Source organism: Colobus angolensis, unplaced genomic scaffold, assembly GCF_000951035.1.
Source record: "Colobus angolensis palliatus isolate OR3802 unplaced genomic scaffold, Cang.pa_1.0 Scaffold492, whole genome shotgun sequence".
Taxonomy (NCBI): Eukaryota; Metazoa; Chordata; class Mammalia; order Primates; family Cercopithecidae; genus Colobus; species Colobus angolensis.
Genome location: NW_012118399.1, coordinates 821,467 through 848,121, shown reverse-complemented (window position 1 = coordinate 848,121; position 26,655 = coordinate 821,467). Strand labels below are relative to the sequence as shown.

Here is a 26,655-nt window from a genome sequence, read left to right as displayed (position 1 = left end):
GTCCATTCTTTCTCTTAAGCATCTCTCTCACCTGTTTCAACCTTCATCATCCATCACCTGAATAACTGCAATGTCTTCCTAACTGAGCTACCTGTATCCAGGATGGACTCCTCCAATTCATTCTCCACGTAACTGTCAGAATGATCTTTCTACGCAAGAAATCTGATCATGCCTCTTTCTGTTTAAAACCCTTCATTGGTTTTCCATCACTTTTGGAATAAACTACAAACTTCTTCATACAGTTTCAAATCCCTGAATCATCTAGTCTTACTAAATCTTCAACCCTTTCTCTCTGAGCTCAACCCTGGCATTCTATAGTCCAAATATTTGAGCTTTTTCTAATTTCTTAAAACCTCGTGCTCTCTCCCAGCTCAGGGACATTCCCACAAGCTGTTTCATCTGATGAAAATCTTTTCTCATCTCCAGTCTTACCCCACCCATCTTCCTTGCCCACTCACCTTTACTGGCCGTCTCAGCAGCAAGCTTATAAATATTTATTTCCTTTAAGGAAAAAAATGATAAGATAGATGCCCCTGATATATACTTCCCCCCACACTCTGTGCTTCCTCTGTTGCAGCCCTTATTTATCATACTGTACTGTGGTTGCTTTTTAATCATCTGTCTTTTTCAATAGAATTTAAACTTTCCAGTAGGATTGGACCTCAGTTCCTAAAAGGATGCATAGCACAGAGTATATATGCAATAAATTATTGTTAAAATATTGGGCACATTTTGATCCATGGTGACAAACAACCTTCTGTATAAGACACAGACTATCATAGGCGTTAATCTACAAACTGTATTTAAATGTGTTTTTATTCTATTTTTCTCTTGTGTCACCATTGAGAAAAAAATGGTTTAGTTTAAGGCTTATACAAAGATAAAACTCCTTTTCCTTCATCTTTCTGTCTCTCTATCTATAGATATATGTATATTCCATTTTCCTATCTGAACTTGGTGCCAAACATATTGAGCTGGTACCTTGTTACAGGTCTGTCCTTTCACAGTTCTTCCGTATAGCTACTAGAAATAATGACTGCATTTTAGAACACACTGTGCAACCCTCAAGTAAATTACATTTGAGACAAGAAAATTGAGAAACTACATGAAGGTTAAGATTTTCGGGATAGGTAAAAACACCAAGAGCTGAAAACAGAATCCAATTACACAGATATTTAATCCATTAATCTTTAAAACTCAATTAATGAAGCACTGGTTTTTTTGAGGTATGTTATTTAGGATGAGAAGTGAATGTTTGTTTCAGATGATCAAGTGACAGAAACTAACTTCTGTATTTTTCAAGTTGATAAAAAGTTATAGAACGTGAAATAGGATTTTAAGGATATTGTTCCATTGACCTCTCTGTTAGTAACAAAAAAATAAGTCTTCCATTGATGATAGGATGCCTTCAGTTGATTAAGCCATGAAAAGATTACCACTTTGTTTATAAACAGATCATCCATATGTGTTTAATGTGTACAGTAACATCTTGTGATTTTAAGAATAAATTTTCCATCTATAACTAAAAAATAAAAATTTGCCTCTTGTTATACAGAATTCTAGTTAAAGAGAATGTTGCTTTATTTTATGTTATTTTAATAATGGTTGGTTTACTTATAATAGTGATACTCGCATACAATTATTTTGAAATTTTCAATGGTTATATCTACACAGTTCAGAATGCAAAAGGGTTTGGAAAAAATAAATTATTCATTCATGGAAGATATAAAATAGCATAACTATAAAATAAGAATATGACTTAAATGAGCAATTCTGTGATTTGGCAGTTTGATCAAAGTAAAAAAGCTTCAAAATTATCAAATGTCCAATCATATTTAGCTTTATAAGGATACATTGAAACCTAATTTTATTTTATCTTTTACTGTATATATATTTAAAAATACAACATGATGTTTTGATATACTTACCTTAATATACATATACATAGTGAAGTGTTTACTACAATCAAGCAAATTAACAAACCAAATATCTCATATCATTACTTTTTTCTTTCTCTCCCCTCCCACATTTCCTTCCTTCCTTCCTTCCTACCTTCTTCCTTCCTTTCTTCCTTTATTTCATGGTAAGAGTAGCTAAAATCTGCTCTCTCAGCAAAGTACCAGTGTGAATACATTATTAACTCTAGACCTCCTGTTGTACATTAGTTCTCTAGACTTATTTATCCTACATAATGCAACTTTGTACTTTGACCTATGTCTTCCCATTCCCCCTGACCTTACCCTGTCCCTAGTAACCACTGTTCTACTCTCTGTGAAACCCAATATTAAACATAGCTTTGCTTCAGTTTGTATGCATGAATGATAATCCTCAAATTAGTCATAGAAAATTATTACCTAGCAATTCAAAGGCATGGTGGTTCACGCCTGTAATCCCAACACTTTGGGTGGCTGAGGCAGGTGGATCACAAGGTCAAGAGATCGAGACCATCCTGGCCAACATGTAGAGACCATCCTGTCTCTACTAAAAAATAAATAAATAAATAACTAAAAGTAGCTGGACATGGTGGTGTCTGCCTGTGATCCCAGATACTCGGGAGGCTGAGGCAGGAGAATCGTTTGAACCCAGGAGATGGAGGTTGCAGTGAGCCTAGATTGCGCCACTGCATTCCAGCCTGGCAACAGAGCGAGACTCCGTCTCAAAAAAAAAAAAAAAAAGAAATACATTGATAATAATTTTAAGTTGGACAATCATGGCAAGTAATTAAATTTACAAGATATAAAGAAATATTTTACAAGTTTACCTTTATATTCCAGTATCTTCTCTAGAAATGAAAATCTGTTACAAGTGCTCTGGCTGACTAATGCAAGTTACAAAGCAGATTTAGTAAGTCACTGTCAATGTTAGCGACCTACGTGAAAAAAAAAAAGAGAAAACATTTCTGTGAAGTAAAAAGAGAACTAAATATTTCAAATAGTGGTAAGCAGCTAATTCTATTCTAATTCCACTGCCTCTCAGAACCATCTTTAAAGTGAATGCTCTCAAAATCTCCTGTCATCCTCATTCAAATTGTTAATCTTTGAATAATTTTCTCATGCTCACATCAATTATTTCCCCTACTTTTACTTGTAAAGAAATTGGTCATAAGACTTTATCTGGGGACTCTGATGAGAATACTTTTGTGATATCTTAGGTAGAAAAATGAAATATTAGTGTTTTAAAATGATTAATACCTAAATTATTCAAATTCTATTTAAAGGAATCTATAGATCAAAATGACATAAAAATATATTATTGGGAAGGGATTAAATGCACATTGAATAATGACTTCATTAGTTTTCCAACATTTCCTAAAACATCTAATTATTATTTCTAATCTGTAAAAGTTATGTTAAAAGTATGTTTACAATCAGTTCTCTAGGTAATTCTCTAAAAAGAAGATAGATTTTTTTAAAAAACTAGAATTACTGGAATAAGTATTGCTGTTTAAACTGATGTCATCCCCAAAGAAAACCCATCCATTAAACGAATCAACTTATTTTTCTGGAGCAAACGTGGCAAATTCAAACTCCAAGAAGGCAGAAAAAAATGCACCAGTGATTGAAAATCACAACTGATAAGATGATGCAATAGTTCTTTGGCTCTCACCTAAAATGGTTGTGTGGTAGGGTAAAATATGTCTTATCAGAGAAACTGAGTTCACAAACATTGAGAATACTAAGGAAAAGCAGACTCTTGAGGTTTCAAATAATCTGCTTTTTCTGCTCTTCTTTTCCTGTGCTTGGAAGTGGCAGCAGAAATTAAGAAATATAAACAGAAAGGTAGTTTGGAAGATTTCCAACCTGTAAGATGAGACAATTCCTGGTTGAGAGTTCTTTTTGAATAAATCAGCATAATCCATCTTGTGTTTTCTTTGTAGTTTCCACCACTATTTCCACAGAGAATATCTTATACCAGGTTCTTATTGGTATCCCCTAAAAATGAGCCATTTTAGGGGGTTCAGAGAGATAAAAATATATTAAGTAATGAGGTATGTTCCTACTTTCATCATTTAAAATGGAAAGCTATAAATAATATTGAAAGAAAAATACAGCTGTGTGAATCTTGGCACAACAGGGTAAAACTATTCTTCCAATTTTCTTCTTTTCCTCACATTCCCCTTTCCAGTGCATATAACTTTATTGTTCTGGTGGTTTCTGTTTGGAGCCCAGTTTTGACTAACTCTGAGAACTCAAAGAAAAACACAACTGAAACCACTGCCTAGTGGCTTAACGTGAAGCCCCAAATGATAGGCCTTCAACACAGCCCAGCAAAGGGCTTATAAACAGAGCTCATTTTGGAAACGAGAGTTTGATAAGTCAGGAAGACAGGCTTCACAATAGCTGGCTTAGGAGATTTTTCATAGCCCTACTACATTTAGCCCTACTAAAAAGAAATTATAATTCTAATCCTCTACTGTAGGTAAGAAATACATGATAGATTCTGTGGCACGTTGAACAGATTGATTCTATGCTAGAATGCTAATAACACAAGGAAATGGCAACTATACATGCAAAAGGAAATTGAGCTGTGCATAACAATTTCTTTCATTTCTCTTTGATTTACTTCCATTCAATTCTGAAGGCTCATGGGTCAATGATTGTTTTGAATTAGTAGATCTAAAGCCTTCTATGGAATTTTTGTTTTTGTCCCCTCCTTATATCGTTCAACTGTAGGTTATCTAGTCAATAGTTGTAATCCAAAGGTCACTGTGAAGAAAGAGATTTTACCTTCAAACATGTTAGATACGGTCTACCACCATACCATCCTGAAAGCGCCCCATCTCATTTGATCTTGGAAGCTAAGCAGGGTTGGGCCTGGTGAGTAGTTGGATGGGAAACATGCTGGATACAAAAATGGAGAATCTACTGAAATGTGATAATTGAGATTTCACTGTTGTTTTCAGATACATGATGGTAAATTCCTTTGGAGACTGTCAAAGATAGCACTGATGTCCGTATGATTAAATCTCTGGGGCAGACCGGGCGTGGAGGCTCCCCGCCTGTAATCCCAGAACTTTAGGAGGCAGAGGCAGGCGGATCACCTGAGGTCATGAGTTTGAGACCAGCCTGGCCAACATGGTGAAACCCCATCTCTACTAATACAAAAGTGAGCTGGATGTGGTGGCGGGCGTCTGTAGTCCCAGCTATTCAGGAGACAGAGACAGGAGAATCACTTGAGCCTGGGAAGCAGAGGTTACCGTGAGCCAAGATCATGCCATTGCTCTCCAGGCTGGGTAACAGAATGAGACTCCATCTCAAAAAAAAAAAAAACCAACAAACAAAAAAACTTTCAAGGGCACCTCAAAAAGAAGACCATAAATTGTTTTTCTCTGTTGCTACTTCTCTACAGAATTATTTTTTTTTCCCACAAAATAGTGCAGGAAAAGATTATAAACAAAAGCTAATGAAAATATACTAAGGTTTTTAATAGTGTCCCAGTTTGCAGCCTTGGCTGAATATAATCTCTTGGCTGCAAACTGGGATACTATTCAACTTATTACACAGAGGGGTGGAACACCAAACTTAGAGATATGCTAAGCATTCTTTCAGGCCCCAAAACATACAGGGGTTTACCTTTTCCTCTGCGAGGCAGAATAGGAAACTGATCATGTATTCCAATAATAAATTGTGCTAGGAAAGTCCCGATTTTAGTTTTAATATGATTCAGTTGACCTCTGATTTGTATCTTTTCTAGGCCTTTCAACTAATGGTCTGTGGTCTTTGTATTTTTAAAATTTACATTCTATTTTCAAGAGATTTCCATATTATTTATTCACTCACCCAGTATAGCTTCAGAAACTCTCAAATATCTTAAGGCAGAGACAAACTGCATGTTTTAATTCCCTGAAGTCTTCAATTTTATCACTCTAGTATTACACAATTACCAAAATATCTTGTGGATTTTCTGTTCTCCTATAGTGGTGCTCTGCCAGAGGCCAAATTTGAATTGTGAGCCTCGAGCTCTGAATGTCTCTGCTCTCTGTAGTTTTCTTGCTTCATCAGGTCTTGCTGTCTTTTATAATTTATCCTGTTTTTCTAGTTCTGTTAAGCAATATCATTGACCTGCTGTAAACTGATCCATACTACTTCAAGCAAAACTTCAAAATTTAATATCAAGGCAAGTTTTTTGTTTGTTTACTTTCCTAGTTTTGTGATTATCCCCTATAGTTCCTACTCAGTTTTCTAGTAACTATTCTCCTCTCACAGCCAGGCTCTCAGTGGCTGTGTCTCTGATGCTAATGCTTGATTTCATAGAAGTTTATCTTCACCATCTATTTATACCACCTTGCTATCTTGCACTGTTCTTTAAAAAGCCTAATTTTGGTCTTTAGGACTAAATTATCTCTCAGAACTCCACTCCATCTGCTGACTTTATTTCAATTTGGTCTTTTGGATACAAAAGTGCTGCCTCTGCAGCCCACTCTCCACCCTGCAAGCCTCTGCTTGTGTATTCTGTTCATGTGTTAATTCTGAACAGCGTGTCAGGACTACCTCCTCAGATGCCAGCCTTACCTGGTTCTCTGATAATAGTGTCACACTCTGGCTTATTAGTCATCCATTGATCTCACAGCCTTGCCTGTTTATTTGATTCTTCCAGACCCTAGCCAAATTAAACACTAATATTACCTCAATCATATCTGTTCACCTGTCATCCTCAAGCCAATACTTAAACTTTGGCAAAAAACAGAGTATAAAACACATGCAAAACTGACAGAAAATTTCAAAAGAAAAACATTTTAATATAGAAGATTTTTCCACTTAATTTATTAATTTCCATGTACTCTGCATACATTTCCTAGAGTATGAGTCTTAGAACACATTGAACTACAATTTCATCCAGATTTTATCACAGCAGTCAACATTTTCTCTTGAGTAACTTTAAAAAGAAGGGAATCAAACACATCCTGCTTTGAGAGAAAAACAAAACAGCAGCAGCTGAGCCTGTCATAATCCAGTGAGGCACACAGGCTGATGTGAAAATAACCTATCCCCACCTGAATACTTCGAATTTCATGGAGGAAATTGATGGAGAAAGATGCAGTATTTGTTTTAAGCACTAACTCAACAGAAGAGTAAAAGAAGTGGGGAAAGAATATAAGCATGATTGAGACTTTTATTCTGCAATCTTATTCGTGTTTTCTGTGCAAAATATATTCTTAGTGCCTCCTGAAAGATGGAAGAAAAACTTAAATGCTGACCACTGTTTAAAGTCTGTGGAATTGTAGCGATCACTCTCTTGTTACAGATTAAAGGAGGTGGAGAGATAAAGAATCAGCCTTCAGTAATACTTACCATGACAGGTGTAATACTGTAGTTTAATGAATGACTTTTCCAGTGCAGGCCTATACAGGGAGAAGTGGTAATATTCATAAGGCTTAGCCATGGTTTTTTCTGGTAACTAAATATTATCACCACATCAGTTATGGGATTTCCATTGATAGACATTTAAAAAAAAAAGTCATGAAATTACTTTATCACCATATTTCATAAACTTACATGGCCCTATTTTTCAATTTAAACTTACGTGTGAAAAGATGTGGAATTTTCACAGCTGTGCTAGGTGACTCCCACTGCCTTAGAAAACAATTAGACAACACTTCTTAATCATAAATTTTACTCACATATAAGAGTGAATTATAACATTGACATAATGACCTCTCTATATTTATTCCCACTCTTTAAATACAGTTAAACCATTTGTTTTCTTTTTTTTTAATTAAAGTATATATGAGATGTTTTAGATTTAGTGGCGATTGAAAGTTAATATTTTACAAAACCCTTTTTTAAATTGTGATAATACTGGCACACGTCTGTAATCCCAGCTTCTTAGAAGGCTGAGGCAGGAGAATTGCTTGAACCAGGAGGCGGAGGTTGCAGTGAGCCACTGAGATCGTGCCGTTGCACTCCAGCCAGGGCGACAGAGTGAGACTCTGTCTCAAAAAAAAAAAAAAAAAAAAATCGCGATAATACAATGATTAATACTGAATATTTTTCTTATATTTTTGACAAAATTATTAAGCATCAATTGTAGATTGATGATTTTTAAATAATAAATTTGAAAGAAGTTAAAAGGTGTCAAATACCATTGTATCTAACAAAAATGCTAGCAATATAAATAAAAACTTACCTTTTAGTCTTTCTTTGTTGCTCCAGGTAATTCAGGAAATTTCTCTAAGCTCTTTCCTAGGATTAGTTTTAAGGGATGGAATAAAAGTAAATCCTCAGATTAAAAAAGTGTCAATGAAATGGTGAGAAAAACATGTATCATTGAACACAACTCTAGTCTCTGCCATGGAAAGAAAAGAATATTAGGAAATCTCAATTTCCTTTCTCCTATTAGAGCAGGGATGCTTGGCTCTATCAGCTAATAGTTATTTTTAGACAATGCCAAAGGAATGCTTTGATAAGTGAAATAATCAAGTTTATTTCTTTTGTGTATCATATCATCCCACACAGTGATGGTGGTTTTGAGAAATTTAATTCAATTTCAGTGAATTCTATCTAACTGACTGGTTTAGGATTGTCCGCAATCCTACCTTCTCCTCTGACACTCACCTGCTTATGTATCTCACATTAATATGACGAAAATGAGGCCATCGCCCCAACATAGCAGGCTGCCACTTCGCTGCTCAACCTGCCCTGTTGTAAGTTAAGAAAAAGATATTATCCACTTAATCTTAGGATTAATATTTGTGTTTTAACCTTTTGTCATAAAATTAATTGAAATCACAAAACATACAATTTTTATTAACATGTTCTGATATTTTTAGTAAAATAAAATCATAATTTATTGACTGATGACTAAAATAGACTGACTTCCTGTCAGCTCATTAGAATAGCTCCCAAATGAGTGAGCCAAGAAAAAAAAATCATATGTTTGAATTCTAAATAAAATGTAGTAATATGTTTCCCTTTTAAAAAGAAATTTTCTCTTTTTTGATACTCTCCAAAAATTCAGAATAAGGAGGAAATTGAAGTTATTTTGGAACCAAGAAAAACAAGCTTATTGCACAAAACAAAAGTGTATGTTTTTAAAAGAAAGGACTTTTATGTTGATAATTTCATCTGTTCAAGAAAGATATTAGTAAGAAAAATAAACCAGTTCTACTCTTAGAGTAGGATAAAATTAGCTTTGGAAACAATTGCCTACAGTTTCCTCCATCTTCCATTCTGTTTGGAGATGTATAATCTAGTTGCTGTGAAAAATGTTTTCAGCTAAAGGGTTTATAAAATGTACAAATATTTGTTTTATTCACTTTGAGTGAATGGTTGATCTTTTATTTTTAAACACTCTGGAATGTATAAATATAAATCGATTTTATTCATTGATAAAATAAAAGTCATTGTAATGATCGATCTTTTTCAATTGTCTGAAAATGGCTGTATCCTTTTTGAATACAACTTAGTGGGTAGAAAAATAGTTTTGTTCACTTCCACGCCTTTGCCTTTGCCATTTGTTATTGCAGGTGAGATTTTCCCACAGTTAATAATTGTCCTTTCTAGCTCTTGTTACCCTCAAGATTTCTTTTTAAATGTGATGTTATAAACTTTTACTTCTATGGTCTGGGTGTAGGGTTATTTTCATTAATTTTCTTGGCATCTGTTTTATTTATAATATTTATGTATCTCTTCACTTATAAAACATTTTCTAAAATTTCTTTTAGCCTCTCATTCTAAATCTGCTCTTTTATATGTTTTTGCAGATTTTTATTTATTTATTTACTTTTTATTTTATTTTATTTATTTATTTATTTTTTTGAGATGGAGTTTTGCTCTTGTTGCCTAGGCTGGAGTGCAATGGCGTGATCTCGGCTCACCACAACCTCCGCCTCCCGGGTTCAAGCGATTCTCCTCCCTCAGCTTCCTGAGTAGCTGGGACTGCAGGTGCCTGCCATCATGCCTGGCTAATTTTGTATTTTCCTCTGGGATTACTGCTGGGATTACAGGCAGGAACCACTGCACCTGGCCAGATTCTTAATCTCTTCCTTATGTCTGTTAACCATTGTTTCGTGTATTTTATATCTTTATCTTTTGGTATTGGATTTGGGTAAATTTCTCAGTAATATTTTTGATTTGTTAATTTTCTCTTAAATTATTTCCAATCTCGAATTTTTGTTGACATAATTTAACTTTTAATTTGGAAATAATAAAAGATTCACAGAAAGTTTTAAACATAGCCTGGAGAGGTTCTTGGTTCCTTTCACTGAGTTTTCTCTAATGGTGACATTTACAGTACAATAACAAAACCATAAAATTGACATGAGTACAGGTGTGCTTATAGTTTGATGGCATTTTATCAGTTATGTAGATTTGTATACCTACTATGGCAATCAAACAGAATTATTCCATCACCACAAAGATCTCCCTCTTGCTACTACTTTATAGTTATACCCACTCCTTCCTCATCTCACTATTCTTGATCCCTGGCAACCACTAATCTCTTCTCCATCTTGAATAACAAAATGTCATTCAAGAATGTTATATAAATTGAATTACACAGTATGTGACCTTTTGAAATTGGCTTTTTTTCCACTCAACATAATGCCCTTGTGTATAGTTAGGTTATTTTGATTTTGATCCACTGTACCAATGTGTGTGTGTGTGTGTGTATGTGTGTGTGTGTGTGTGTGTTTCTTTTTGAAACAGAGTTTTGCTCTGTCACCCAGGCTAGAGTGCAGTGGTATGATCTCGGCTCACTGCAAATTCTGCTTCCTGATTTCAAGTGACTGTCCTGCTTCAGCCTCCTCAGTAGCTGGAATTATAGGTGCATGCCACCACACCCGGCTAATTTTCGTATTTTTAGTAAAGACAGGGTTTCACCATGTTGGCTAGGCTAGTCTTGAACTCCTGACCTCAGGTGATCGGCCTGCCCTGACCTCCCAAAGTGCTGGGATTACAGGCATAAGCCACCACACCTGGCCCAGTGTGTTTTTTAATTGGTTTATTTGGGCCATTTATATTTAATATAATTACTGATATGTTAGGACTTACATCTACCACTTTAGTTTTCCAGTTGTCACTTTGTTTTTTGTTTCTGCTTTATTTTTCTTTTATCTTCACCTAGGTTACTTGAACATTTTTATAATTGCATTTTGATGTATCTATAACATTTTTTAGTTTATCTCTTTGTATGGATTTTTAGCAATTGTGCTATTATGCATACATACTTATCACAGTTTGCTGGTGCCAGCTTTTATCAGAGTAAAGTATAGAAACTTCCCCCTAAGTGTCTTTACTTCCCTCTAAGTCTCTTTACCATCTCTTACTTATATGATTATCTTAAATATTCCCTCTATATAGGTTGAGAACCATAATTTTTTATCTACTTGTCAAACATAATGTAGACAACTCAAGAGAAGTAGCAAAATCTATGATATTTACTCACATTTTTGCTTTTTTCATTCTTCTTCTTTTCTTCCTGTTGTTCTAAGACTCCTTTTTTCAATCATTTTTCTTCTGGTTGTAGAGGACTTCCTTTGCCATTCATTTAGGGTATATCTGCTAGTGAGGGTATATCTGCTAGCGACAAATTCTCTTAGTTTCCTTTGTCTAATGGTGGGTAAAGAAAAACTTTATTTCTCTTTCATTCCTAAAGGATGATTTTACTGAATGTAGAATTCTACGGTTGATCATTCATTTTGTTCAGTACTTGAAAACTGTTGTGCTGCTTCCTTCTGGCTTCATGATTTCTCATGAGAAATTATGCTTTCTTCTTCATCTCTTTGTAAGTCCAAAATAAATGCATTTTAGAGACATTTTAAAACTGCTCTGATGTTTTCAGATTGCTCTGATGTTTTCATTTCACCTGGAAGAATTCATATTCCTCTTGCTTTTTAAGCAGTATTCCTAAAAAAGTATTTTCCTTTTCTTCTTATGTTTCAAAATTTTAATTTTCAACTCCTTGTGAGTGGGAATTTTCTCTCCTTTATGCTCATTCTTCCTTGTTAATATTCTTGAGTCTTTCTGTATTCAGTACTATATATACTTTTCATCTAGAATGAGATCGTAAGTGGGACATCAAGGACTCCTGTTTTATGATGATACTAGAAGTAAAGCAGAGGCAATTACCTAGCTTGCGGTGGCTTGTTCTAAGATGTCCACTTTCTCCCGTCTCACTAGATGCACAGATCAGTGCCTTTTCTCAACACAGATGAGAAATCCCTGCTTCCACTTCCAGGCAGCAAGTCTGGCCTTTGTCATTTCTTTCACATGATGTCAGTTCAGCTGAGAGATTAGAAGTTCTAGTTGCCTTGGTCGACTTCTGGATCTAAAGACTTTCAGGCCCATGGTTTCCAACCTGCTTATTGCATTTTGCTTTTCTTGTATTTATGGTCCTTGGAGATGTTTAACTAATTTTCAACTGTGGCTTTATCTTTTTAGTCATCTCTTTTTGTATTTGATCTGCCATTGCTATTGCTTTTGAGCAGAAGCATCTTCAAAGCATGAACTTACAAGACTGTGTTTATTGGAAGCCCTCCAATTTCTACTAAACTGACTTTTTCCCTCACATTTCCAAAATAGCTGCCTCAAATGAAGACTCAAGTGACCCTCTGTTATCTAAATTCATCAAAAGTCTGCATCTTTGGAGTTTAGTCTAAGAAACTGAGTCTCTTCTTACCAAAGCATTCTATATATGGGTCAGTGCTCTTTAGCAGCCAATATCCTGAATAAATTATTCATTTCCATGGTTTTAGTTATTGTCTAAGGCTAGTTTCTATAAAATTATATATCTGATTTGACCTTGCCTACCACTTAGTTTTAATTTGTCTTATACATATTGTCCTTGAAATAGATATCTTCCCAATCTCTAGAAACCAACAGAGGGAAGTCATACATCCTTATTTTTCCTCTAAGGTTCCCTTTGAGCCACTTAGGCAATATTTATAAGAATTTGAGTATCTCTAGCATTTGAACCTAGTAAATTGATTTTTTAAAATGGAAGTAATGGATTCTGCCTTAAAAAGTTTGCAAACTGAACACTTAAAAATTGTTTAAAGTATTTATTTAGCACCTACTGTGAGCAAATAATTGCACTACTATTGTAATTTGGAATACAGAGAAGCAGCAAACAGGTGGTCTGGTTTTATGAAACATAGGCATTAAGATAAATTTATTTGACAGGTTGTTATTGTATGCCAGCTTTGTTATTGTGCTTAGAAATGTGGAAAAGTCAAACATGGAGGATAATCCTCATTCTTTTACAGGTTGCCTGGGGAAATAAAAACACTAATGGACATGATATAGGGTATATGGTGATGAGTTCTATGAGACAGGAGTAAAGGAAGTGCTGTGGGTGTTGGTTGGGGAAGAGAGGAGTTCCAGTTGAGCATAGGGGAGACATGAATTGGGAAAGATTTCCCAGAGGAAATGCCATTTGAACAGAACTCTGAGGGATAGTAGTATTTGGTATGAGGGCAGGAGTTTTCTGGATATGGGGGGTAAATGCACAGAAGCAGCAAGCTGGGGGATATGTATAATCAAACAGATACTAGTGGTATTTTCTTTTATACTTTGTTGCATTATCTCCCCACATTCAGTCAGTAAATAAATCAAGGAAAAGTGCTCCCATTATTATGGACTTATTTGAAAATTGTTTAACTCCTCATTTTTTCCTCTAACACGTTTTTACTTGCATCAGCTTTCAACAACTTCAACTAAACTTTGAAATATTCTCTTTGTAAGCTCACTCTTGCCTTTCCTTATATCTCTTTAATTGGCTCTATATAATAATTTAAAATGATATTTTCATGACCTTGTTTTTAGTTACATTGCCTACTTTCTAATCATCACTCTCTGTTGCTCTTCAAAATACACACAGAATTCTGACAGTAAGAAAAAAAATGTACTCTTAGGGTGACTTTTATTTGTATTTAGTGATTTTTTACTTTTCAAGTTTTTATTAATGGGTTTAATTTTTAAAGGGTTTTAGATTTACAGAAAAATTGAACAGAGGGCACATTGAGTCCCATGTAGCACCTTCTTCACACATAGTTTTTCTATTCTTAATATTCCAAGTCATTACTATTTGTTACAATTAATAACCCAATAATGATATATCTTTTATTAATTGAAATCCATAGTTTATTGAGATAATTTTATAATGCCCTTTCTTCTGTTCCGGAATCCCATCTAGGATACCTCATTACATTTAATTATCGTGTCTGCTTAGGCTCCTCTTGGCTATGACAATTTCTCATATTTTTCTTGTTTTTCATGACCTTGACAGTTTTGAAGAGTACTGGTCAGCAATCTTGTACAATGCCCTTGTATTGGAATTTATCTGATGCTTTTCTCATGACTAGACTGGGCTTAAGTGGTTTGAGGAGGAAGATCATTGATATAAAGTCCCACCTTCATAGCATCATATCAAGGGATCAACACAATTTATGACTTGCGTTGACCTTGGTCACCTGGCAGAATTAAGTTTCCCCACCATAAAGAGACTCATTTCCTTCTGCTCCTTTTCCATACTTCACTCTTTGGAAGGAAGTTATAGTCTGTACTTAAGGAGTGGGAAATTGTGCTCTCATTTTTTCATTTTTTTATTCCTCAAAACAAACATGAGAAAATGAGGAAGGCAGAGTAAGAATTATTATGCTTCCTCTTTCCTATTTCACACATGAGGAAAGCTCTGTATTTCAGGAATTTTACATGGCTTAAGTGTGGTCACGACAGACAAATGGAACAAACAGTATTAGATATCATGTATGCTCTCCAGTGCTTTCTCCAAGACAGATTTTTCTGCCAGCCTCAACCATGGCTCTTTAGGTTTTCCTTAGTGTTCTGTCTGCGCATTCTGCCCATGTCTTAGTATTTACAGTTCTCATTCTATTATAGTTGACTTCTCCTTATTTTTTGACAATGTTCTTCTTGTTTCCTTTGCTCTTACACTTCATTTTGGTAGGCACTTAATTTTTTTATTACAACTAGTTTTCCAAAATTGAATGAGATATCATTGACTAAGACAAGGAGACGCTGGGTGTTTATGGTTTATGTGTGTATCCACATGCATTCTCATTGTCCTGTTCCTTTCATGAATTTAAATATCTTAAGAGTATTCTAACTAATCAATACTCAAAACAGAAATTTCTGTTTCTATCTTCGTCTTTAATGATGACAACATTTCTTAAAATGTTTTACTTAAATGAGTTTTACATTTTCCTTCCAAACCAAGAAATTTCTTCTTTCAGACTAAGTGGTCCTTGAGAAATGGAGAAATATAGACAAGATATGGATGGAGTAGCTGCAAAAGCCTCTTTCAGAAAATTTATAGTTTTTGCTTATGGATAATCTGCTTACAAACTAATTTTGTTCAACCCTACTCCAAAATAGTATTTTTTTTTTTTTTTCTGGTTTGATGAGAGAGCTAAACAATATCTGAAGACAGGGGTATATTCTTATGTTTCATGTGCTATCCTGTTTCCTAAAGACTTCTGGGACTGCCAATGGGGTCAGAATTTGAGGCCCTGAGGAAAAAGAAAGGAGATATTATTAAGGACATTTTTATGTTTTTATGTAAAGAGCTGGCAAGATTTGCATATATTTTGGGAGTCTTCTCCTTTGGTTATAACCTTCTTGGTACAAATTAGAGAGAAACTGTATTTGTGGTGGTCTGTTGTCCCATTGCATGTGCTGATGTGCATGGTGTGTGTGTGTGCATGCGTGTGTGTCTATATGAGATTCTTGGGAAGCAGAAAACATTAACCTCCCCAATTTAGTAACAATCTATTAAGAAAAATAGAAATATGTTTAAATCAGTGAATCTCAAGAAAACTATGATCTGTTATTGGCTTCCCTTGTACTTTTGTCTGAGTCAATTTTACCTGAAAAGTGAGTTATTTAATTTTCACTTCTCAATTTCAAGACAAGAATATAAGACTGAATTTTTTAATCCTTGCCTTCACAACATAAATAATTAATTTAATAAGCATAACTCAACACCAACAACAAAACAAACATTTTTTCATTGAAATATTTAATAAGTGAAGCCCTCATAGTTGCCTTGGGGAAACACTGGTTTAGTGGGTATTGTAGTGAGACAGTAGGAAAAGCAAAATCTGAATGATCAGATCTCATTGTATTTCTAAAACATAAAGTTCTAGGTCCTGGGTTGGATTTTGTGAATTCCTAATCAAAAGCAAAATATTAAGAAACCCCACTGGTATTTAATAATCCAATGGATCATAGCACCACATTGTTACAGTGGATCATATTTGATATTTTGTGATAGCAAAAAAATGTTGCAGACAGGATTGTTCCATTTAATATATTCATAGCTGCCTGAAAATGCCCCAATACTTACAGTTATTGCATCAGACACTTGTGATTGCCATACTAAACTGTCTGTCCTCCCTTATATAAAGAAAGTACAATTTATCAGAAGTTTCCATAACTTTTTAACATTTAGTAACCAAGATATCAGATTAGAATAAACAATGGTTCCATATACTATTCCCATTCTAGCTGTTTAGTCAGTTTGTTCTCTTACTATATGAAATATCAACTTCATGCATGGTTGGATTTATAGAGAAATTATACTACATATATGTATGTATTTGTGTGTATATATATCCACATACATACATATATACTGCTTTTTGTTATAAAAGTAACACATGCTCATTATAAAAAGAAAAGCAGTACAGATAGGGATAAAACAGAGTATGTTATTCAGTCACCCCAGGATGACTACAGTTAACATATTGGGTAGTCTTCTATGCATATATGTATCACTCTATCTACATATATCTATCCTTTATTAAATAAAAATACCATTCATTTAGTTTTGAAATATTTTTCACTTACATGGCATATATTTTCATGTCAATACAGATCTACATCATTGCCTTTAAGCAGATATTTTTTGATGAACTTCTCATTCAGTTTTGAATCATGGAGTTAGTCTTTGAGCCTTGGGCCTAGCATGAGGATCAGGAAAGGGGAACTAGGTCAAGAAGCCAAGAGGCAGATGCCATACAATGTAGGTGACAAAGTGAAAAAGAAACCCAGCCCAGAACATCTTCCTGCTGTGGAAGGGGCATATGTAAGCATCTTTCCTCCGCCTCGCCATTCCTCACAACCCTTCATACACAGCACAGTCATAAGAAGCCACCCAAGCACTGTCATAAGAAATATTTGATGGAGCAATTAGTTCTTTCCACATACATATCTAGAGACGGTGCTGCCTTCCTTGTAGTCATGGTGATTGGACTGAGTGGGAAAGGCGATTTGATTTGGGTAGTGACAAACTTGAGGAAATTTGACAAAGGTTCTCATTAATGGATAGCAGCAGCAGCAGAATCAATGAGGAGAGGAGGTTGCTGACACCTTAAGTGTAAGGCTGATGACACCTAACTTTGTTCCAAGAGTCACTTCCCTGGCCCCCTTTCTGAATTGCTGAAAGGTGAGAAATCTGGGATGTCAAGAAGAAAGCTTTTTCTATACTTTTTTAAACCTTTGGGAGAAGGTTATATCAGAAGGAAACCACTGACCTCTGTCTTCCCCTCCTTCCTAGCTGTAAGTTATAGTTTTTGTATAAGGCAATTATTAAATCATTTTTATCTGTGTTGTTGAAAATGTTAATGTATGTATTACAAGAAAGAATATTACATGCCTAATACATTATACCTACTTCTCTTACAGAAATAGATGACAAGAGGGTGCCCAACACACAAGGGGAAGTAAGTTTTTAAAAGTATTTTTGTATAAATGTGTTCAAATCAATTAAAATGCAAAAATTTGCTTGATTTGATGTGATATAAATAATATGATACAACTGTAATAAAACTTTAGATTGCTCCTTCTGACTGAATAAACAGTAATATAGTGTCATTAAAATCTCTGCCTCTCGGTTACCTTTATTCTCTACCTATGTAATGCTAATCCCTGAAAAAACTTTTAAAATAAAACATCACTTTTAATGGCAAAATATGATACTGACAACTTCAATTTATTGAATGATTATATATACACACCACAGGCTAAGCCATGTAATGTTGGAATCCCAGAGCAAGGAGATGAGGGTGGAGGGATGACACCTCTTAAAGGGTCTTCTGGTATGTGGAGCCAAAAGTCTGAGGCCAGAGTCTAGGGGGATTCAGTCCTCCAAAGCCTGAGTAACCAGATTCACGGGGTTCACCTAGAAATGTACTCAGATTTAAATTCAGCAGGCTGTCTGAACACTGTCACTCCCTATTCCCTCCACATACATGTGTAGGAGTTTATATAGAAAATAGGAACCAGGAGAGGCTAGGAGAGTATATAATAGAGAATGTATGAAACACAAAGTGAATAAACTAGTTCCCAGAAACGAAATAAATATTGAATAGGATGCTGTACAGAGTTACTAATCAATTCCCTTGATCGCAGGAGTAGGCATACAGCAATGCTTAAAGAGAAAAATGTAGAATGGGCAAAATATCAAATAGTGTATCACAAGATTTTTCTGAAAATTTTGTGAGACAGCAAAAGTGGAAATGCTTTGAAAACTAAACTCTTACATAAATACAAAGTAGTTTTTATTAGTAAGTTTACACTGTGTTACTAAACAACAACAACAAAAAATTTCTGAGGAGTTGATTTTCTATTTGATCTTTAAATATGTGTGTGGAAGTAAACATTAAAAATTCCTAAAGTGATTGCTTCTCAAAACCAGCCAGATGTGACTGAAACAGTATAAGTGCCCCAGAAATGTCAATCTTCCACACATTTAACATTAATGTAGAGTCACCCTGTCTATACCTATGCATAGTATGTAGGTATCACAAAACTCTATTCTGGAGAAATTTGCTTATACTATTTGCTCATCTGATATGGATTTGGTAACTGTTTTGTTGAAAGTTTTAGTTTTCAATTGATTGCTTCTGCATCAGATAAACAACATCTTGAGGATACCTTTGAGGGCAGTTAATCTTTAGTAGGCACAAGGAAGGATGCCTCAAGCTCTGTTTACAACTTTGTAAAACGGTTTCTAGTTTCTTTCAAACCTTGTACATTATGTTCTTCCTAATGTGCATAGCAAGCCTGGAACAATCTTCAAAAAGTGTGTTGTAACTATTTACACTTGAGCTTTACAAAGCAAAAGTAGTTGCCCCAGATGCGAAAACTCATTGATTAAGACCCGTACCCTTGCCACATTAAAACATAAATCAACATGCTATTAAAATGGAGTCTTTGGCATTTTCCAGTTGGGGGTTAGACCATATAATTTATTAAATGAATAATATGTATATCCATTATATGGAGCTCTGTATCCTTATCTGTATTTTGATCCTGAAATAAGTTCTTATTTTTGTCATTTTGAAATGCAGAATCTCTTCTTCAATAACTTTATCCTGATCCAATAATGCTTAGGTAAGAGTGTCACATAGCAGTTTTCTTTGGAAAGGACTTATCTTTTAAACATATGAAGAATGTTACCTCAACGTTATAATTCCAAGTAAATGGAGGTAATAGTTGAACACGTCAATTCAAGATGGCTATAGATTGCTCTTAGTTTGCAAGGACCCTCATTGTCCCCCTTGAATCACTCAATAACCCCACGAACAGATACTATTATTTCCTGGACATAGCTTTTGGAATATACTTTGTCATGGAACTCAAGACTGTTTCTCTCTCAAATGAAAAGGATTGGTATCTCTTTTTCTCTTTCTTTTTAAAAATAAATTAATGTTACTAGGTAGGAAAGTAAAATGATTTCAAGGCTGCCGTGAATGAAGAATCTTATGATTAAGTAGACCCTACAACTCCATATATCTCTTAAGTCTGTGATATCACTAACGTGTATATAATTTCTCATTAATTAGATTCTATTTCATGACAGGGAGATATCAGAAAGCTTTTCATAACATGGCCCAGTATTTATTTCCCTCACAGGTCTGATGGCATATTTTGTATGCAAATCTAAGGCTTTCACTTTTTTCTCTTTCTCCACAGTCTCAGAATGCATCCCCTAAGCAAAGGAAGCAGAGTGTGTACACACCACCCATCATAAAAGGTACTGTTCAGGTACTGTTTCGGGTTGTCATGAGTGCTGGATCATGGCTGGTCGGCCATCTGTTCTCTAAGACCACACATTTGATGATAAGCTAAATCTAGTCTCAGCTCTGCAACTTAGCAGTGTGATGTTCAGTAAGATACCTTATCTACTTAAAACTTGGTTTCATCAAGAGTAAAATATGGGGTTGAATAAGAAATAACTAGGGATCTCAGAATTTCAGTCTAGAAATTCAGAGTTTCCAAAATAATGACAAAGATTTTTTTTTACCCTTATTCACTTACTTCCTTAAAGAGATTTTTCCAGAAGCCCTAATTACTCTTGCTAGTGTTGGCAGATGATTACCATTTTTCTCTTGGCTAAAGCAAAGCAGAATAACTTGAATTTCAGGGAGACTGAGTATGAACCATTGCCTCATTGTCTTGTGTCAGGAGCAGCTCTGAGAAATTCAATCAAACAGCTATTCACTGTACATGTCACTCCTACTGAAACAAGAACTAGGGATCTAGTTAAGATTCTGGAATTTTCCCCGGAATTGGAACTACTAAAAGAAGACCCATCAGTATCTTGACCAATATCAGTTCCAGGGAAAGCATCTCTTATTTCTCACACTGAAATGGTCCTGATTTGAGGTAGAGTCTATCCAGTCTACTCTCTCATGTTTTTTCCAGTCTGGTGCTTGGGCTGTGGCCCCAGTGGTTGATCATGCTCAATTTGTCCAGCTCAGTTTCAACTGCATGAGAGGCCAGCTGAGCAGCTTCCTCTGGAGTTTGGAGAGAGGGCTAAATTGGGAGTGAAATTTCCCGCTCTGTATTTGCTCTAGATTTGGAGGCGATTCAGGGAGGCAGGATATAAATGGACACATTAATAGCTACTTTCAGTAAACTTCCTTCCTCGTGCAGCTATGAAACACCATGTTTGCTTGTTCATAAGACTGCAGTACAGAATACAATCATCAGCATTGTAGTTTATTCCAGGGTAATTATTGAGACTACTAGGCATCTCTCTCTGAACATAAGTTTAATCCGTTTAAAGATATTTTCCCCATTGTAAGTGATTTTGTACTTTCAAGACACATCAGTTTTGGCATGAATGGGCAACAAGGAAAAATATATGTTCACTCATTTAATGATTTCCTCTGCTCTATTTTAGGTTCGCTTAAACTAAATAAAGTAATACTGTTCTCATGTCCTCAGAGAATAATAGTATTATTTTTAAAGGAAAATCTTAAACTGAAAGTCTCAAGGGCCCATGATGTTCATTATATTTAATTCTCAAATATCAAAAGAATATGGGATCCTAACATTTAGGGAAGTTAGTCCTATTACACATTTTTGCATAAAGCCTTATACTGTCAAGTCCCCCCAAGATACTTATTTAATGATAATCATTTGTGGTCATAAGTTAATGCCTTGAGAAAGCACAGTAATTATTTCAAGAGGATATCAGGGTATTATCACAAGTCATGTAGGTTCTCATTTATAACCAGTAAATACCTTTGGAAGGCCCTGCTTATGATAAAAGAAAAGAGAAAGCTAAATGCACATATTTTATTTGGTTTACTGGTCCCTAAGAGCTAGAAATAAGTATTTTAAGACAAAATGAAGCAGTGGTAACATATGGCATGTTGTGAGCACATTAAAAGGCTTCGGTTATAAGAAAGATGAATGAGCAAAGGAAATGTTTTGAAGATCTTAAATATAATGATACAATTGCTCTGAAATGTATAATTCTTCAAATTTCAGTGGAATGGAACATGCAATTATTGAGAGTAAAAAGATTTGCTGAGGGCATAGTAGTACATGCCTGTAGTCTCAGCTACTTGGGAGGCTGAGGTAGGAGGATGGCTTGAGCCCAGGAGTTGGAGGCTATAGTGCACTATGATCATGCCTGTGAATAGCCACTGCCTGCCAGCCTGGGCAACACAGTGAGACCCAGTCTCTAAAAAAAATTCTAAAACGAAAAAAGGAATTTGTACTCATAGATTCTTATTCTACATCTTGTTGCCATTTGTGAATTTTTAAATGACCGATATCTAAATATTTCAAGATATCTATTAGGTCTTTGTCTCATGCCAAATTTTCTTTTTCCAGGTTGAAATATCTTGATGTCAATTATACCTGTTATTTAGTTATTTTGCCTTCATTCTTGATCTTCTAATAAGCTCCACTTTGCCTATATCATTCTAGAAGTCCATCATTCAAAATGAACCTAATGGTTAAGATGTGTTCTGATCAGAACTTGTGGAGACTTCAGTTATGCCTGAAACCTCCTTCAACCCAGATACTTTAATTCTATTAATGCAACCCAAAATCTTAGCAGCTTTTTGTGGCAGCATTACACATCATTGGGAAACAGTGTATTCCCCATATTGATGTTTTAAATTTGTTTATACCAAAAACAATACAGTACTGTCATCCCAATTGAATTGCCTATTGTTGGAGACAGACTGTTACATTGGCATGTTATATTTTGTATCCTGATTCTGCTATTCATTCTATTTTCAACTATCTGAATTGTGTGCCATCACAGATAAGATAAACCTTTTTTGTTATTTTTATCTGATCCATAACAAACGTATGAAACAAAACACAGCTAAAAGAGAGCCCTGCAGCAGTCCACATATCCCCCTCTAATTCATATGGATCCCCTTGTCACCACCATTTAACCGTTTATCAAATAGACTTATTATATCAGGGTTCCATCCCTTCGTCAGAGGTTATCATCAGCACTCCTATTAGATACATTGTTGTATTTCAGATACCTTGTGCTAACCATGAGTCATAAATTTATGATATATATTGTGCATAAAAATGACAGAAGTTGAAGTTTACATAGAAAACAGACTTTTTCATTACCTTGTGTAATATAGTGTTTCATGATTATACACATGGAAAGTTCAGATTATCAGAAAAATAACAGCTAATGACTAATACCCATGTACATTTCTCTGGTGTTTATATGGGGTCAGCCCTGTAATTTACAGAACAGCCAATTAAATTATTGTTGGACTGCTTGAATCATGTTTTCAGAAAAGTGGATTTGAATGTTAGACAGGAAATGGCTGAATCATTTCTATCCCCATTGTGTGTGTGTGTATGTGTGTCTGTGTGTGTGTGTGTGTGTGTGTGTGTGTGTGTGTGTGTTTTACTGGAATGCAAATGCCTTCTACGGAAGAAAGCAAAGTAAGTGCTATTGATTTAAATGGAAATTTGAACATTAAACAAAGCAGCTGACTTAAAAATGACTTTGTAGAGCAGGGTCTATTAGTATTGCATTACCATTCTTAATGCATAGCCAGTCAGATTTTTCATTTACTTCTGTAAAACATCTTTTTCCTCCCATTCTTCCTAATTTCTTGTAAAGACTTCAGTGTCTAGATAGTTTTCTTCCATGTCAAAAAGACTTCTTCTGATATGCCAAAAATACCTTTGAATGCTTACAGCATTTTAACACTTAAGCTTTTTTTTTTTTTCTCCAAGGATGGCTATGATCTTGATTTTTTTTTTTCAACCTCTTCTCATAAAAAAGCAATAAATACAAATACAGAATAAATCAGAGAGCAAATCAACCTGGCCCAATAAGAAGCCTAGCTTGGATTTTGGAGGGTGGAAGATAAAAGTGGCAAGAATAGCAAGGTTAAGACATACTTCAGATCACCAACTGAAGCATGGTCTTCCAATCAGAGAAAACTGTTGATACTGTTGATCATGGTGATTTCTTGGAACTCAACATGAAAAGACATGGACTTTGGTGGACAAGCTATCACGGTTCCAACCTCAATGCCACCACTTATTAGCTGTGCAACCTTCAGAAAATCAATGGGTTGTTCACTCTGGAAGACAACAACAAAGAAAAATACATTCAAATATGTTGGATGTATTTGGGAAGTAGAAATGAAGATAATGACCCAAGCCGTACAGTTGAGGCAAGCCACATATACATCCGCAGCGGGAAGGATAAAGGGAAGTTTTACTGGCACAGGGGTAAGTTCATGTAAGCTGCTTGGAAACAGAGTTTATTGGTTTCGGACACTCAGAGCCAGATTTGGCATCAATTAATTGCCACTATAATTAAATGACAATTTAATTACATTGCTGGACATACCTGTCCGGTAACGGCTTCAGAGGCCATTAGTGAACTGGTGTTATTTTGAGAACATCTTATCTGAATTGCAGTAGTCCTAAAGAAAGAATTTCTTGTGGGGTTATTTTAGCAAGTCCTTGAGGCAGTCTTTGTCTCAGCCTTGCCAGCATGAACTCTTCCTTTTGGCTTTTTGCTTTAGTGTGTTTGGGCCTGACAAAAAAGTGATTTCATCATAGTATCTGCAACTTTCACAGGGTTAGCCTGTCTCGCTTCTCTCATGGGGAAAATGAAAGTCTTGCTTAACACACAGGATTGCTGTAGGGACTGAATGAAACATAACGTGTAAAGAAAATGCTTAGATCAGGCACACAATATGAGGAACTACTTTGAATAATTATTTGAGCCCTGAATTGAGAGTGGTGAATACTCCTCCTCCGTCACTGCTTCACCCTGCAGCATGAAGGAATGATTCTGAGAGAGAGGAGAGGTGGAAGGACTTCCAGGAGAATGAAATAGCTTTGTTCTCATCCCAGTGGGAATTGAAAAGTCAGGTTTAAGATGCCTAGATATAAAATCCATGTGGATTACCATGCTTGCAACATTCATTCCACTTTTATTTAGCACCAAGCCTCAGGTAGGTGTGTGAGGTTTATCTTCAACATTTTGCTTTCTTTTAAACAAATGTGGCTTTTCCTTTGTCACCTAGCTCCCGTCCTCAGACACCATGCCCCTTATTTTCCGACTATTATAACATTCCTGTAAGAGATACTGATATTTAAATTAATAAATCTTGTATTTCAAAAAAGCTGAAAAACAAAATGATAGCTGGTAGTGAATTTTGGGGTGCTATAGCAGGTTATGCAATAAATATTTCTTGCCAGAGGGATGAGAAGGAAATCATCACACCATATAAATGCAGCCTACACTTAGGCAATGTAGGTAAATTAACCATGACTATATTGGAATGTGACCAATTCACTCTTCCTGATTTCAAACCTCCTTATAATTATGACTCAAAAAACTCTCCAAAGGAATAGACCAGCTGTAATATCCTGTTCTCATTACCCGTTGCACATTGAAAATTGAAGGCAGGAAGAGAAGGCAGCAAGATCTCTTAGCTTCTCATCAGGCGTCTCTACCACACTACATTCCTTTTATAAACTCTCCTGTCCCTCTGTGGGTGTTCTTCAGGTATTCATCACATTTGCCTTTCTAAATCTTGGCTTGTTTGTTTGTGCAGGCTCAGTTTGCTTACTGTGTAGGGTGGGGCTTATTTATGCAGCTCAAGAAACATTTTGACAGATTTCTAGATAACAAGGAACATTCTAAATATATACAAGTCTTGCTTTCTTTTTTTTTTTTAACCCAAATAAGCTCCTATTTCCAGACCCACTTCCTTTGCTTCTCTTTAATTTCTTCCACTGAGTTTTATGCTCATCTTTCCTCATATCTTTGGATGTGGAGGGTGGAGTCAGGTTAGAGAAGCAATTTGAGAATGTACCTCTCTTGTAAGTCACTAAGATGTCTTTTTTTTGGAGGTCAACATTGAGAGAGAATGAAGGATGAAGAAAATACCAGCAAGTATGAGTGAACTTCATCTTTTATGACACTGTCGTGGATTATTAGGTTAAAAGGTCTAAAAGATCTTGAGATAAATCAAATTGCAAATTTATAATCGAGTCCAGTAACTTAATTAATCTCACGTGATGTGACTTAAACATTTGAAAAGGAGAACGCCATTTGTCAATATGGTTCCATTCATTTGTCTCTATATATTTACCTATTTTAAAATTAATTAATCTTTTAAATTTATATTTCCCTGTATAAATAACATAACAGCTTTTAACATTGCTTTCTATTTGAGAAGCAGGGAAAAAGATAAACTTTTGCATTTGGTTTGAATAACTGAATCAAGAATCAGTTTCTTTAAATATTTCCCAAATAAGCAAATAGCAACGTTCAATTGTGTAAGTAGTAATAACACACCGCCACAATCACATATGAGCCTTTGCCATGTATGGAACGCTGCATTAAAGTGGTGTGGATACAGAAGTGAAAAGCAGAGCCCTGGCCCTGTAGGAGACCAGTCTGGAGGAAGCAACATGCAAGTGGATAGAGCATAGCATGGTAAGTCCTTTAATGGAAATTTAGACAAAGACATCTGGGGATGGGAGATTTGCCATAGGCTTACTGGACAGGAGGGTAAGGCCACTTTCAGATCACAGAAGGGGCAGTCATATTTACACATAAGTCTGGAGAGTAAAATGGACTAGGTCTTGGAAAAGTGGAATACATGGCTCATACCATGATCATTCCTCCTGCTCATGCAAACTTGTGAAGCATTGATGATGATGCTGTAATGTGGACAGTTGAATTCTGCATGGACCATCACAAAGATCTTTGCTGCCATGCAAAGACTAAATAGGTCTCATTAATGGTACTACGTAGATAATATCACTTTCCAAAGCATTTGAAGTCTTCGTTCATTTGATTCCATTTTAAAATTTCTGCTTCACGTCTTTGTCTTTCTTCTTAATAATATTACCTTTAAAACAGAATAATTTCCAACTGAAA

The 26,655-nt window shown here is 35.3% G+C and overlaps 1 protein-coding gene across 3 annotated transcripts in view; it reads left to right on the top strand.

The window, feature by feature from the left end:
- Positions 1-26,655, top strand: part of PPP1R1C (protein phosphatase 1, regulatory (inhibitor) subunit 1C) — a 141,247-nt gene that overhangs the window by 52,335 nt on the left and 62,257 nt on the right. For all 3 annotated transcript variants that reach the window (XM_011959421.1, XM_011959420.1, XM_011959419.1), the window contains exons 3-4: positions 17,643-17,680; positions 19,935-19,995. In XM_011959421.1, coding sequence (XP_011814811.1) covers positions 17,643-17,680; positions 19,935-19,995 — 99 coding nt within the window. The remainder of the gene's footprint in view (positions 1-17,642; positions 17,681-19,934; positions 19,996-26,655) is intronic.